We start from the raw sequence: 16,952 nt of genomic DNA, 5'->3' as shown, positions 1-16,952 counted from the left end.
TTATCTCAGACAAATGAAGAATCGAACAATGAAGCAATGATAATCAACTTGGAACTGCTCGAGGGACGCAGGGACTTGGCGCATGTAAGAATGGCAACTCAAAAGCAAAGGATGGAGCGATATTACAATCGAAGAGCCAACTTTTATTTTTTCAAAGTAGGAGACTTGGTTCTAAGGAAAGTAACACAAACTACCCAGAAGCTCAATGCGGGAAAGCGAGGTCCAGCTTGAGAAGGTCCCTACCGGATTTCAACTGTCACTAGGAAAGGTTCATACGCTTTGGAGAACCAGAATGGGGACAAGTTGCCCAGCAACTTGAATGTGGCACACCTCAAAAGATATTATTGCTGATGAACAACACTCAAACAGAAAGTATGTGCTGCACTCTTTTTCCCTTTGTTCAATTTTTGTCCCATTTGGGTTTTTCTGGCAATGTTTTTAATGAGGCAGCGATAGAAAGCATACTACGAAGATAACAACAATAATACCTTTGATAGCAAGGCAAACGAACAAGCTTCCACTCAGGGAAAATTAGGTAATCTTTGGTTTGATAGAAAATTCCCATCGGGAAGTTAAGTTTGCTACCAAATAGAGGTTACCCGACCATTCACGAGCACAAACCACCAGAGGACTGTTAGGTATTCTTTCGCTCGATAGCATGGATTCCTAAGGGGAAACAAGATATGTTGCCAAGTGAAGAATTACCTAGCAATTCATTGGTGGAACCTTCAAAGATACAAGACTTCCAGTGTTCCAATTCACATTCTTCGCATTCAAGCACTGGGGGGAGGGGGGGGGGATGATATGAGGATATGACAACAATGATTTCCACGTCAACCGGGAGCAAAAATTCGAAAACAAAATGCATCATGGGGACCGGGGAATGCGCAACCAGCCCCGTATAAACAAGTTGCACAAGATAGCCACACGTATTGGCAATTTCTTTTCTACATAGCAAAATGCTTATGTAATTTGTGAAAATAGAAGGAATAAAATGAAATCCTTTTGCTTTTATCTTGTTTCTTGTCTGAACAATGAGCTAACTTTGTCATTTGAAAGTTAAACAAATTCTTCAAATGTTAGTGCCGTAATGAACAGGAGACGTTCTCTTCAAGAGCACTGTAAACATAAGAGGGCCCTCTCTTATAAAAACCCTCACGTTAAAGGGTTGGTTCCGGAAGAATCAATTCCCAGAATCCAAAATTTCATCTGGGAAAAATATACCTGAAGCCGCATATGAAAAGAACACAAAAAGCAAACTTGCGCAAATATTCATAGAAACCCTCACGTAAAAGAGAAACTTGCGCAAATATTCATAGAAACCCTCACGTAAAAGGGAAACTTGCATAAATATTCATAAAAACCCTCACGTAAAAGGGACAATACTCGAAACCAAAATGCTTCAAAGAAAAAGCATTTGATACTGCACATAGTAAAGTGCGAATTGAACAACATACGCAGAATGCTTTAGCAAATGCAAAAGTTAAAGGCTTGCATGGATATTCAAATGAAAGTAAGACTCAAACGATACTTGAGGAAAAAAATGTCTTTATTTACAAAAACGGGCCAAAACATTGCAAGTATAAAATGGGAAAAGAAAGAAAAAGCTAAACTGCAGCGCCTCCGGAATCAGGAGGAAGAGAAGTATCCGTATTGCCGGGAAGAGTAGGTGGTTCCGCCGATGGCCCAATGCTTTCCCCAGTTTGGTCTTCTGCTTCATCGCCTTCCGATCTTTCTTTAGTCTCCAAAAACTTGGAACCAGAATCAGAAGAATCTGGAGCATCAGACTGCGCCAGGAGTCCATTTTTTGCAGCCAACTCAAGCTCTCATGCCTTAGCAATTTTGGTATCAACATCAATGATACCAACTTTGGCCTATTCCAATGTTTTCTCCTTTGATGACCCGATAGGTCATCATTAAATTTAATAATAATTTTTGTGTTCTAAAAACTCAAATAACACCTTTTAATATTTCTCGACTTGCGTGCACAATCCGTAAATTTTTCTGAAAAATTTTTATGTGAAAAATTGATTAAAATGTGAAATAGAGCTTTAAAACTCAACTGAGTTGACTTCGGTCAATATTTTGAGCGAACGGACCTAGATTAGTGTTTTGATAGTTTTGTAGGTCCGTATCGTGATTTGGGACTTGGGCGTATGCCCGAAATCGAATTCGGAGGTCCCTAGCTCAAATTATCACCTTTTAACAGAAACTAGAAATCTAAAGGCTAAAGCTTTTCAAAGTTTGACCGTAAATTTGACTTTATCAATATCAGATTCAGATTGAGATTCCGTGAGTTAGAATAGCTCCGTTATGTCATTTGGGACTTACCTGCAAAATTTGAGATTATTCCGGATTGAATTGGCATGTTTCAGCGTGAGTTATAGAAGTGAAAATTTCATAAACTCATAAGTCCGAATCGAGGTGAGAATTGTAGCGTGATGACCCAAAAATGTCATCTTTAATTTAAACGTTCATTTCTGTGTTCTATGAAGATGTTGAGAGCTTACCTGCTATGAGTTACGTATCACCTGAATAGTTGATGTTAATGGCTTTACTTTTCTAGTAATATGTTGCTTATGATGCCACTATTAGTATTATTTTCATGTTGTGTTACGTTGATTGGATTATCTATGTGTTGTTAGGATTAGTTTCTGGGATTCTTTGACAGGTGGATAAGCCCAGTTACAAAGGAAACTCTGTAAAATATTTTGGAAATTTTGGGAGTTAGTAAAAATTCGGGAAATTAAAATGGGTAAAAGAAGAGATAAGTTATGTTATGTGTTTGGGGGCGGAATCTACTTCTCATTTGATGACTATTAATATTATGGATACTAATTGGATATGATAACAAGTGTACGAGGCATATTATAAGTGATGTGGGGTCTAAGGAGAGGCCTAAGTCTAAGTCAAGTTGGAAAATTTCATAATAGACTAAAGTTTCAAATGGGTACGCACAAGACAAGAATTTGAACGAGCATATCTACCTATATAGAAGGAATTATGTGATGATCCACCTATCAGATGTAATATCTTTGAGTCTAGTTTTTAACTCTTCAAACCGTTCATCATTTAGACACACCTACAAGAAGTTATGACCAAATTACTAAAGGCTGGCAGAATGAGAGTCTGCGGCCAAATCTGCGATTGCAGAACCATTATGCGATCGCAGAAGTGGTTATGCGACCGCAAAACTGGTCGCAGACCTGTCCAGAGAAGGCCATTTCTGGGCACCGATTCAGATGTGCATTGTGCGACCTGCATACCCATTCTTCGGTCCATTATGCGACCACACACTCGATTTCGGAGGGTTAATTTTTATATTTTTATAACCCGACCCCATTTTTATAAATAGGCTTTGGGGCTTATTTTGGGGCAATTATCTAATGATTTTAGAGAGAAGTGAGAGTGTTTTAGAGAGAGAAAGAAGCTCAAGTGCTTTGTTCATCAAAAATCTTGTTCAAGCTTTGAAATCCAACAAGGAATTATCACAAGATCTTCACCCAAAAGGTAAGGTTCTAACCCCTATTCTTCAATTTCGAGTTTGGGTAAAGATGGGTGATTGTGAGTGTGATTCTTGCATGTGAGAGTATTAGTTATACATGCTTGTACCAATAATGTTATGGGAAGATTGTTGAGTTCAATTGGGTAAATATTGGATTGAAAATGGTAGAAATCTTCAAACAAAACTTTAATTGAGGATTTGAAAAGCAATCCGATGTCAGAATTCGATAATTTTTGTATGGTTAAACTCGTATCGGAACGGGTGTTCGGATTTTGTGAGTTTTTCGGGATTCGAGACGTGGATCCCATTGTTTATTTTTAAAATAAATTTTGGATTTTAATCCGGAAAATTTATAATTTCATATAAAATTAGTTCCTACGATTCGTGTTGAGTATGTTGAATTATTTGTGATTAGATTCGAAGCTTTCGGACACGAATTTGCAAGGCAAAGGTAGATTGGAATCTTGAAATTTATTTGCAAAACGAGGTAAGTGTCGTGGTTAACCTTTACTTGAGGGAATAGAACCCTTAAATTATTTGTTATGTGAAATGCATGTGAACATCGTATAGGCGAATTAACGAGTGTCTATACGTCGTCAAATTAATTATTTGCATAATTACTTAAAAAATTATAAATAGTTTTAAATCATGAATTAATTATTATATTAATTATTTCTGTTGTGTTCTTTGCTCAATATCATGCCTTGAATCCATGCTATAATTGCTACATGGTTATTTGATTTATGTGACTTAATTGCCACTTGATGTTTAACATACTAATTATTAAAATGCCTATTACATCCTTAATTTCCACAATTAATTATTACTTTTCATCACTTATTTCTAATAAATCATAATTATTGTATGCTTGTTGTCTTATAATTTTATATTAATTGTTGCATTTATTGGAGTAATTTCTTTTATAAGAATTGATAAATGAATATATTGGAGGAGCAAAGTGAATATATTGGAGGAGTGGGTTGCACACCGTAACAGAATTGACTGAAATGAATATATTGGAGGAGCGGGTTGCATGCCACAATAGAATTGATTGAAATGAATATATTGGAGGAGCGGGTTGCACGCCACAACAGAATTGATTAAAAAAATATATTGGGATCGGGTTGCACGCCACAACAGAATTGAATATGAATATATTGTGGGATCGAGTTGCACGCTGCAACGGAAACTGATTCAAATAATAATTGGTTATGACTGCCGAGTTGGCTTCAACTGTTGAAAAGAGATACCTGTTTTATTTCTATTATTGTTGTTATTATTGTTATTGCATATAAGTTAATGTAAGTGACCTGTCTTAGCCTCGTCACTACTTCGTCGAGGTTAGGCTCGACACTTACTGGGTACATGGGGTCGGTTGTACTCATACTACACTCTGCACTTCTTGTGCAAATACCAGAGTTGGTCCCAGCGACGTATAGTAGATTTGCTCGGATTCAGCTATTCGCAGGAGACTTGAGGTATAGCTGCATGGCGTTCGTAGTTCTGAAGTCCCCTCCCACTTTATCATAGCTGTGTATTTCTGTCAGACAACTTTATTTTCATTCAGACCTTTATTTGTATTATTCTAGTAGCTCGTGCACTTGTGACACCAATTCTGGGATGGTATTTAGACACCGCTATTATTATGGATTATTTACTATGTTTCAGACATTACTTCCGTATTTATTTCTTTGTTATTAATTAATTAATTTAAAAATTATTTAAAAATGGCTAATATTATTCTAATGTTTGCTTGCCTAGCAATTGAAATTTTAGGCGCCATCACGGTCCCGAAGGTGGAAATTCTGGGTCGTGACAAGTTGGTATCAGAGCACTAGGTTACATAGGTCTCACGAGTCACGAGCAAGCTTAGTAGAGTCTGAAGGATCGGTACGGAGACGTCTGTACTTATCTCTCAGAGGCTATGAAGTTTAGGAAATATATCACTTCTTTCTTATTCAATCGTGCGATTTTATTCTGTCATCGATGATTGAACCATTCTATTCTTATTCTCTCGCAGATGACGAGAACGTGTAATACATCTACCGACAGACAAGGGCCAGAGCTCCCAGTGGCAACTATGACTAGGGGTAGAGGTCGAGGCCGAGGTCGCGCTAGAGGCTGAGGCAGAGGCAGAGGCAGAGGCAGAGGTAGAGCTCCGTCTAGAGCTCGAGCAGCAGTACCTATTGTAGAACCTCAGGTGGATCTTCAGGAGGAGGTTCCAGTTCGGACTATACCGGTTGGACCAGTCCAAGTTCTGGAAGGATTCATAGCTACTCTAGTGCTTCAGGATGCTCTAGTCCGTTTGGTGAGCCTAATAGAGGGTGTGGCCCAGAATGGTACACATGCTGGGGGAGGAGCACAAACTCCCACTACTCCCGCTTCGGGGCAGACAGCTCCTCAGTATCAGGCTCCAGTAGCCTATCCAGTTGGGGTAGTTCAACCAATTATTGTAGCACACACCGTTGATAGACCTACTTTATCTTCTGAGGCATTGTTGAGATTGGACAAGTTTACCAAGCTATTTCCAATCCATTTCAGTGGTACACATTCTGAGGACCCACATGATTTTCTTGACCGCTACTGTGAAGTATTGCGGAACACGGGTATAGTTGAGACCAATGGGGTTGATTTTGCTGTATTTTAGATGACGGGTTCTGCCAAGAGGTGATGGAGAGATTATGTATTTACTAGACCAGTTGGTTCGCCTGTACTTACCTGGGAGCAGTTCTCGCAGCTATTTTTGGAGAAGTTCCTTCCTATCACACTGAGATAGGATTACCGCAAGCAGTTTGAGCGTCTCCAGCAGGGCAGCATGCCAGTCACTCAGTATGAGACCTGTTTTGTGGATCTACCCATTCATGCTGTTCTTCTGCTGCCTACCGAGATAGAGAGAGAGAGAGAGAGAGAGAGAGAGAGAGAGAGAGAGAGGGTGAGGCGGTTCATTGATGGACTCATTCAACCTATCAAGCTACATATGGCCAAGGAGACCGGGAGTGAGATTTCATTTCAGACGGCTGCTAATGTCGCCAGGCGGATCGAGATGGTTCTTTCACAGGATAGATGGCCAGTGTCAGATAAAATGCCCCGTCATTCCGGTAATTTCAGAGGCTCCTCATCTGGTGGCAGGGGTACTTTTGGTAGGGGACATCCTACAAGGCCATTTTATTCAGCACTTCAAACTCTCACGGTGCTTCAGGGAGTCATGGCCCTTATGTTCCTTACACTGGGCAGATAACATTCAGTGCACATTTAGCTCCTATAAATGCACAAACACTTCAAAGTCACTACGGTGGTTATCCGACCCGTCCGGGTCATCTTCAACTTCAGCACCCGCGACAACAAGATGGGTGTTATGAGTGTGGGAACATTGGTCACATCAGGAGGTATTGCCCTTGTCATGACCCCAATTTTCCTCCGTAGGATGTCGTAATGGTACCTAGTCTCTAATACTAGGTAAGCCTATCAATTATGCGGAATACAAAACTGTAACTCAAATCTCAACATATAAAATAAATCAAACCGCGATTCAAATAGTTACAACTCCCAAAACCCAGTAGAAATAAGTTACAAACATCTAAGAATTTATTTTAAGTATCTCTATATATCAGAGTCTAAAGAGAATAAGGAAAACAACACAATAAGGATAGATGGGGACTCCGAGGTATGCGGACGCTGGTAGATATGCCTGAAGTGTCTGCGTACGACTAGTTCATTGATACCTGGTCTGATAGGAAGTACCTAGATTTACACAAAAAGATATGCAGAAGCGTAGTATGAGTACACCATAGCGGTACCTAGTAAGTGCCAAGCCTAACCTCGCTAGAGTAGTGACGAGGTCAGGTCAGGCCCTATTGGAATAATAAAAGATAAGGTGTAAGGTTTAACAATATAATAAAGATAATGACAATGGAGATGAATCTAGTAAGTGGTATGTCACAATTTAACTACACAGGATAAGGGCAAATAACACCTCGCGGAAGGAAAACAGAAATTTACAACTTTAAGGAAAACACCAAAATAACAAAAGAAAAATGCAGCCATAAAGAAATATCAACAAGGGCACTCCCGAGGTACCGTCTCGTAGTCCCAAATTATAAATAAATTCACAATATGTCATTTCCTTATATCACCACGGGATCCTTCACATTTAATTTTTAAAGAAAATATTTTTTCCGAAATAGCATCCTGCGTTTTAGCCACTGTCACACCACTTTTCTACCCCCCAAAAAAGATATATATGTTGTGAAGTGTGGGTTAAAGTGTTTTTCCAAATAAAGTGACAAGCTTGAGTAGGGATTATTTTATTTACAGAGTCGCCACTTGAAATTATTTTTTCGGTGTCCCAAGTCACCTTTTATTTGAATCCCTAGTCAAAGGAAGGTTTGACTCTTTTATTATTGGTCTGCGAAAACAAAGTCCTGATAAGGAATTTTGTTGACCGGGGAGAAGGTGTAAGGCATTCCTCGAGTCCTGTGGTTCTAGAACGATCGCTTTTATTGACTTATACTTGGCTTGAATTAATTTTGGACAAGCTGTGTTTTATATGATTTTCAAGTTTTTCCTATGTCCGCTTTTATTGCGTGATTGTTAGAATTACTAAAGAATGATTTGGAGGATATTACGTTGTTGTAACCATACTACGCAAGCGAATGCGTGATCGAATAAAAAAATTGATTAACTTATCATAATTGCGCATCGCAAGCGAATCCGAAATCATGACAATCAATTATTTGTAGTACTTTTGAGAAATTACTACATTTGAGAAAAATTAATTTTTGAAAATTATTAAAAGTCAACTAGCGGGTTACGCAAGTGAATCATTGATTTTAGCAAAGAATTAACTAAAACTAATGGTTATGGTATGAGGTTATTGAGCTAATTTATTGAATATTAAACTTCACGCTACGCAAGCGATTCCGTGAAGTTAAAAACATGCCTACTAATTGCCTAGCATTTAAATTAATTCATTTGTTAAAACTATTTATTTAATAAAGAAGCCTAGTGTTTAAAAGATTGATTCCAAACTTGTTTACTACTTTAAACTTGACAAATTCAAATTTTTCAGTAGCCTCGATATTAAAACAAATGGCCAGCAAATTTAAAATCAAAGGTGGTAGTGGCCTAAAATATTCTTAAAATTACTGTAAACCCAACTAGGACATGTAGCTAAAAGTAATGCATTAATGAACATGGACTTCTAGATATATAACTGAGAAAAAACATACGCATCAAGCTCAACCAAACAGAAGTTCAAAATAGCAATGACACATTTAAGAATTTTTTTCACTGGTTCTCTCCTCTCTCCCGCACACTCATCACATACTATTCCCCAACTTCATTTCAACTTAACCAAGAAGAGAAGTATTACTATTAGTTATTTTTAGCAATAAGAGAAAAATTAAAATGACAAACACCACAAATACATAAAACCAAGGCAAAAGGAAACTAAACTCTACATAATAATTCTAAAAGATGTTTCTTTTCCTTAACTAGATACACTTAACATAATGTTATTTGAGCTACGCATGTAAAGAAAAATGGAAGATCAACCAAATATTACATATGTACATGCTGAAATATGACTATATGAATAACATGCTAAACATTCATTTATTCTAGTAAAGCACATTAAGCGTATCCATAGAGCTGAAAAAGAGCCATATCCTCATCCATTGAATATAAAAATCTGCATTGCAAAGTTTAAGAAAATACCTGGATTGCGGAAAATAAATACAGCAGTGAAGAAATAGAGCTCAGCAGAAAACAAAAACAGCAGCAAACACAGCAGAAAACAACAGCAGTTTCGTGTTTAAACAACCCGAAAACCTTAGAAGAAACCCAGAACCAACTCTAAAGAAGACTTATACTTTTCTAAAAGTTTGCACTCTAAAATTGACTCACAAAGCTCACCATTTCAGCTTACTAAAGGGTGCTTTAGTTGCTGATTTTTTACTCTCAAAGCTGTATTTTTAGGGTGTAAAAACTGTCCAACCAATGTGTGATCCAGTGTGCTCAAGTGAGGAAATAGGGAGCCCCCTTAAATAGGCAAATAAAGTCACTTTTTGGGACAGATTTTGGTTCTCCAAAAATCTGTCCAAAAGACTGACTTTGTGTGCTAAACACTATTTAAAATATGTCCAAAAAGTGAAAGGACAGCCTGAAAATCTGCTGTGTCTGAAGCAAGGAGAAAACAAATATCATTTCAGCGACCCTACTAGTAAAGGTAGGCTACTATTACCCTATTTTGTGATAAAATAGCCTAAACTTCAGATTTTAACCATCAACAACAAACTACTTGCTTAACACAAATCAAACTTGAACAACTATGAACTGACAAAGCATAAACAAGACTAAAAACGTAATTGAACTAAGTATTCAAACCAATTGATTGGAATGAATTTGATTTTTGCAAACTAATTACTAAACAAACAACTAAATTCACAAACTAAATGCTCAAACTAGAACAAGCATCGTTAACAATCGGACAACGAATAACAACAACTAAACAATCGACAAACTAAGTGAACAATTTAGCTAATACACTAAAGATCATGTTTAAATCAATAACAATCTAACAAACCACTAAACTAAATAGAGATAACTAATTAAATAAAACTAACTTGAAACTCTAATTAACAATAAACAACCAAAACAGAAAAATCAAAAATCAGAAACTAATCTACTAATATAAAAAATCAGAAATTAATTAAAGATATGATGATAATACCTAACGAGTATGCTTGAAACTGGGCGAGCCACGAGAAAACTCCAGGGATGCCAAGAGGCGGTTGTCCGACTCCGAAACACACGTTTCTTTTGGGTAGATGCTAAGAACGAAATGAGTTTTAGCATCTCGCCAGAAGAAGAAAGTGTCTTTGAGTCGAACAATAGCTAAAATAGGGGCTCGAGGCATTTTGGTGGTGGTGAGACAGTGTGAGCGGCGGCGGGCAGTGGGCAGCGGGCTGGCGGCTACTAGGATTTTGGGGGTGAAATGGGTAGGAAAAGATAGGTCTCGTAGAGCTCTATCCATTCATGTATGTGTTGTAGGGTGGTGTTGGCCGGAGCTTCAAGAATGTGAGCCAAAAGGTGGCGGCTAAAGTTTCCTAGATCTATATTTCAAGGAGTTTAAGGGTTTTTTTTGAAGGAATTGGTTTGGAGATATGGGAAGAGGAGGTTGTGGAGATTACATGGTGTTAATTTGGAGGTTTTTGGAGGTGGTACTCCGCCGGTGAGTGATTTCTGGCGGCGGCGGCAGAGAGAAGAGAGAGAAGAGAGAGAGAGAGAGAAGAGAGAAAGAGTTATGGGGGAAATGAGGGAATTTTTCAGATTTTTGAGGCTTTAAATACCTCTTGAGAGATCAAATATGCGCCATTAGATCAAGGGGTGATCAATGGGTGAGATTTGATCTTGGGTCACTTAATAAAACGGCGCAGTTTTGAGGCAAAACTACGTCGTTTCAGACCCTTTCAAGGGCAGCCCCTTATCTTTGACTGTTGGCTACTTTCTCTTTCAAATTTGGCCCAATTTCTTTCTTAGTCCTACTTATTAAACTAAATTTACACAAACAAATAAATTAATTAAGTAACTTATTCAAATGATTAATTAACTAGATTAATTCACCAATTGAATAGTTAGTTAATTCCTAAAATGCACAAATAAAGAAAGAACTATTTTTTTGGTATTTTTATGATAGGAAATATGCAATCAAAGACACAAAAATTGGAAAAAATAATTAAAGTAACAAAACACTAATCACTTTAGAAGGTGTTAAAACAGTACAAAAATTAGGTATTCACAGCTGCCCCTCTTTGCTAGAGAACATGAAGAGTTTTTGTGCAAAGAAAAGTGAATGTCATGGCTAATTTTTGCTCACATATCATTCCAATGAAAGCATTTTAAAAAAAATAATGGTGACCGAACCCTGCTTCCGAGGTTGCCTACATATCCTTGTTTAGAGGAATCAGGTCAGTGTAGTTCTAGGAAAATTTGGTAGCTGGGACTACTAGACACTAGATTTAAGACTGGTGTTGCTGTTGTTGTTGCTGTTACTGTTACTTGCTGCTTACATCAAAAGGAAAAGAGAAGAGAACTACATATGTATGCAAACTAAGAGTTACAAAATTCCTAATCTATGTGTCTTGTGGAGTCAAATCTTGATTCTTGACCCGCTCGCTTATGTTGACCTTAGATTGGATCTTGATGCTCTTTGAGGAAAAAATCATGGCTTATTCTCGATTGCTTGCTTTCCGGATCAGAATTCAAGAAAATGAAACAACAAGCTTTAATTGTCACTTGTGCTATGCGGCAGGGCCTGCAAAGCCATCAAAGACAAACAAAATGAACAAAACTTTTCTACCCCATTTTGGCACTAGGAAACTTTTGTGAGTTAGAGAAAGCTATAAAGTATCTAATTTGGTTGAAATGAAGACAACTGGAGTAGTATAAACTAACTATGTGAGGATATGCAACCACGAGGGGAAGTAACTTATGTTACAAAAGGAAATGAAATTAGAGGATGGTACCCTGTATTACTGAAAGGGAACGTAACCAGGGGTTGGCACCCTGTATTACAAAGAGGGAACATAACCAGGGGTCGGGGACCCTGTATCACCAGGAAGGAGGGTAACCAGGGGTTGGTACCCTGTATTACCGAAAGGAATGTAACTAGGGGTTGGTACCCTATATTACCAAAAGGAGTGTAACCAGGGGTTGGTACCCTGTATTACCGAAAGAAATGTAACCAGGGGTTGGTATTATATTACAGAAAGGAGTGTAACTAGAGGTTGGTACCCTGTATTATAGAAAGGAGTGTAACTAGGGGTTGGCACCCTGTATTACTAAAAAGAGTGTAACAGGGGTTGGTACCCTGTATTACTGAAATGGGCGTAACCAAGGGATGACACCCTGTATTACAGAAATGAGTGTAACCAGGGGTTGGTACACTGTATTATAGAAAGAAGTGTAACCAGGGGCTGTCACCCTGTATTACTAAAAGAAGTGTAACCGGGGGTTGGCACCCTGTATTACTGAGAAGGAATGTAACCAGGGGTTGGTACCCTGTATTACCGAAAGGAGTGTAACCAGGGGTTGGCACCCTGTATTATAGAAAGGAGTGTAACTAAGGGTTGGCACCCTGTATTACTGAAAAGAATGTAACTAGGATTGGTACTCTATATTACCGAAAGGAGTATAACCAGGGGTTGGTAACCTGTATTACCGAAAGAAATGTAACCAGGGGTTGGTACTGTATTACAAAAAGGAGTGTAACTAGGGGTTGGTACCCTGTATTACAGAAATGAGTGTAACCAGGGGTTGGTACCCTGTATTATAGAAAGAAGTGTAACCAGGGGCTGTCACCCTATATTACTGAAAGAAGTGTAATCGGGGGTTAGCACCCTGTATTACTGAGAAAGAATGTAACCAGGGGTTGGTACCTTGTATTACCAAAAGGAGTGTAACTAGGGGCTTTCACCCTGTATTACTGAAAGAAGTGTAATCGGGGGTTGGCACCCTGTATTACTGAGAAAGAATGTAACCAGGGGTTGGTACCCTGTATTACTGAAAGGAGTGTAACCATGGGTTGGTACCCTATATTACAGAAAGGAGTGTAACTAGGGGTTGGCACCCTGTATTACTGAAAGGAATGTAACTAGGGTTGGTACTCTATATTACCGAAAGGATTGTAACCAGGGGTTGGTAACCTGTATTACCGAAAGAAATGTAACCAGGGGTTGGTACCCTGTATTACCAAAAAGAGTGTAACCAGGGGTTGGTACCCTGTATTACAGAAAGGAGTGTAACCAGGGGTTGGCATCCTGTATTACTAAAGGAGTGTAACCAGGGGTTGAACCCTGTATTACAGAAATGAGTGTAACCAGGGGCTGGCACCCTGTATTACTGAAAGAAGCGTAACCAGGGGTTGGTACCCTGTATTATAGAAATGAGTCTAACCAGGGGATGACACCCTGTATTACTAAAAGAAGTGTAACCAGGGGTTGGCACCCTGTATTACTGAGAAGAAATGTAACCAGGGGTTGGTAACCTGTATTACAGAAAGGAGTGTAACCAGGGGTTGGTACCCTGTATTACAGAAAGGAGTGTAACCAGGGACTGACGCCCTGCATTACTGGAAGATGCTGAATCCCCTGGGCGAAAACGTTCTACCTGGGTTGAGCTACTATAAAACAACCTGAGCGAAGAGTACTTCTACCCGGATCTATGAGTTGGATCCCCCTAGGCGAAAAGGGTTCTACCTGGGTTAAGATACAATAAACAAACTTGGGCGAAGAGTACTTCCACTTGGAACTATGAGCTGAATCCCCCTAGGCAAAAAAGGTTTTACCTGGGTTAAGCTACATATAATAACCTGAGCAAAGAGTACTTCTACCCAGAAACATGAGCTAGATCCCCCTAGGCGAAAGGGTTCTACCTGAGTTAAGCTATGTAAAACATCCTGAGCGAAGAGTAATTCTACCCGGAAATATGAGCTGGATCCTCCAAGGTGAAAAGGTTCTACCTGAGTTAAGCTGCGTAAAACATCCTGAGCGAAGAATACTTCTACCCGGAACTATGAGTTGGAACCCCCTAGGCGAAAAGGTTCTACCTAGTTTAAGCTACGAAAATGGGAGGTATGAGCAGTAGTGATGCATGCTGCAAATAAAGGAAAGTGGAGATTTTGAGGAAACTTACCTTTGGTGACATTCATCCTTTGAGAATCGCCATTATGCAGTGCTTTGATCCTGCTTCAAACAAAGAAAAATTTGTGAGTTTTTAAAGTGGTGGTCGGTTTGTGGCCTTGATACCCTGAGTAGTTTGAATTCACTGCTCCGCTATCAAAGAACGAATTTTGTCAGTGTGGTACCGAGGTGCCCAAATATTCTGTATCGCTTTCTGGAGGCATTATCTTCCTGACATTTCCCCTGGCTGTTTCGTACCCGGATGTCCATGATACCGCTAATACTTGTCCCAAAGGCAGGGCAATTTTCCTTTAAAATCAAACTTAGTTGTCTTGCACCCATAACCAATTTGTGTCTGTTGTGCTTATCAACGTTTCCCATTAAGCAAGTCTTGCTTAGGCGACCTTTTCAGTTTCTTTGAGACACATTGTCCGCCTTATCAAAAGAAATCACAGATGGATTCCTGCCTTCGTTAATGCCGTATATGCTACAAATTGTGCTCGGTATTAGGGGGAAACTGTAGCTAGTTTTGCAGCCATTTTGCTTTGATTTTGATGCAAGATTAGACCGAAAGTGAATCAAAGAAAAATTATGGAAAAGAATAGAAGAGCAATTGGAAGTGAAAAATGAATTGTGTCTAAAAAAGTGTCCCTTTCTGGGAGAGAAATAAGGAGACTTATCTGGAGATATGTGCCGACTTAAATGAGTCATGACATGCATTTTGGACTGGACGCCTGATCCGTCTAAGTTGTTTAATTCTCAAAATATGTCGCAAATGTTCATCTTGAAACTGTCTTGGTTGTGCTCATGCCGGAGCATCGAAGATCCCCATTCGGCTAGTAGCGCCCTTTGTGGGTTTTTGATAACTTACCTCTCTCATTTCTCTAATCACCGTCGCCTTGTGGTGCCCATCTGGTTTTCACCAATAAGACTCTCTCATTTCTCTGCTCACTGTCGCCTTACAGTGCCCATACGGGTTTTCACCGATAAGACTCTCTCATTTCTTCTTATCTTTTTTTCTCTAAGATACGACATCCAGAAGGTTGCCCAATGCCCCTGGCATGGGAACTTCAAGTATTCTCAAAGATCGATCAGAAGTTCTTAACAGGAAAAGGCAAAAAGAACCTTGGACTGAATTACAACTTTTGGAACCGTTTCTATAGAAAAAATCGTAAAATAAAACAAACTCCTGCCCTAGTTTTGGAGTATGGGGAATATGGATTTTTTTTTTAGTGTGATGGGACCGAACCCAGGGTAAGGCTGCCTATGTATCCTTTCGGAATTAGGTCGGACGTAGTTCACTGACTTAGAAAATTTGTTGTTTGACATTTTTTTTGTTGTAAGTACACAGGTTCCAAAAAGTGGAAAACAAGGAAGACAAATACAGCTTAAAAGCGGTAATAAAAGGGTGACACTTATTAGGAAAGCGAGCAATGATAGCGTTCGTCGTCTCGATCTAAGAAAATCATGCGTGAAAGTTCCACAGTGGGTATATATCAGATATAATATCTTTTGACTGCATCTGCATTAATAGTCATGTCTGGTACCCGTCCTTCTTCATCTACCAAGTGCAAGGTCCCTTTTGGTAACACTTTCTTGATGATGTAGGGTCTTTTCCAGTTTGGGGCGAACTTTCCTTTAGTTTCTACTTGGTGTGGAAGAACGCATTTCAGAACGATTTGGCTTACCTCGAAGTGCCTTAGACGCACTTTCTTGTTGTAAGCACGTGCCATTCTTTGCTGGTATAACTTGCCAAAGCACACTGCTACTAGCCGGTTTTTCATCAATCAGCATTAGTTGTTCTAATCGGGTCTTTACCCATTCTGTATCTTCAATCTCCGACTCCATAATGATCCGAAGAGAGGGAATTTCGACTTCAGCCGGTATTACAGCTTCCATTCCATATATCAACAGATAAGGAGTTGCACCAACAAATGTGTGAGCAGTCATGCAGTATCCTATAAGAGCAAAAGGCAACTTTTCATGCCATTGTCTGGAACCTTGGATCATTTTTCTAAGAATCTTCTTGATGTTCTTGTTCACCACTTTAACGGCTTCATTGGCTTTTGGCAGGTAAAGGGTAGAATGGCGATGCATAATTTTAAATTGCTCGCATACCTCCTTCATCAAATGACTATTGAGGTTGGCTGCATTGTCAGTGATAATGGTCTTTGGGATACCAAATCGGCAGATGATGTTGGAATGAACAAAGTCTACCACTGCTTTCTTGGTGACTGCTTTGAAAGTGACGGCCTCCACCCACTTAGTGAAGTAATCAATTTCAACCAAAATGAATCTATGCCCATTTGAAGCCTTTGGCTTGATTGGCCCAATAACATCCATTCCCCAAGCAACGAAAGGCCAAGGAGAGGACATGTCATGCAACTCCGAAGCTGGCGAGTGAATCAGGTCACCGTGAATCTGGCATTGGTGACACTTGCGAACAAAACTGAAGCAATCTCGCTCCATTGTAAGCCAATAATACCCTGCCTACAGAATCTTTTTCGCCAAAACATATCCATTCATGTGAGGTCCGCATACCCCCGAATGCACTTCACTCATGATCCGCTCATCTTCTGTGGCATCTACGCATCTCAACAAGTTCAAATCTGGGGTCCTTTTGTACAAAATTTCCCCATTCAGGAAGAAACCGATGGCGAGCCGCCTTATGGTTCTTTTTTGATCTCCCTTGGCATGCTATGGGTATTCTCTTGTTTTCAGGAATCGTTTTATGTCATGATACCATGGTTCACCATCTGGTTCTATCT

General features: G+C 39.2%; 1 protein-coding gene across 1 annotated transcript; it reads right to left on the bottom strand.

Annotated features, from left to right (window-relative positions):
• Positions 1-1,607: 1,607 nt before the first annotated feature.
• On the bottom strand, positions 1,608-16,281 carry LOC138902126 (uncharacterized). Its single transcript, XM_070189945.1, has 2 exons — positions 15,873-16,281; positions 1,608-1,774 (listed from the first exon to the last, which is right to left on the bottom strand). The coding sequence occupies exons 1-2, from the start codon at positions 16,279-16,281 to the stop codon at positions 1,608-1,610; spliced, it is 576 nt and encodes a 191-aa protein (XP_070046046.1).
• Positions 16,282-16,952: the final 671 nt, after the last annotated feature.

The sequence above is a fragment of the Nicotiana tomentosiformis genome, chromosome 11, assembly GCF_000390325.3.
Source record: "Nicotiana tomentosiformis chromosome 11, ASM39032v3, whole genome shotgun sequence".
NCBI lineage: Eukaryota > Viridiplantae > Streptophyta > Magnoliopsida > Solanales > Solanaceae > Nicotiana > Nicotiana tomentosiformis.
Note: the sequence above shows the minus strand (reverse complement) of the source record. Positions and strands in the feature narration are given on the sequence as shown.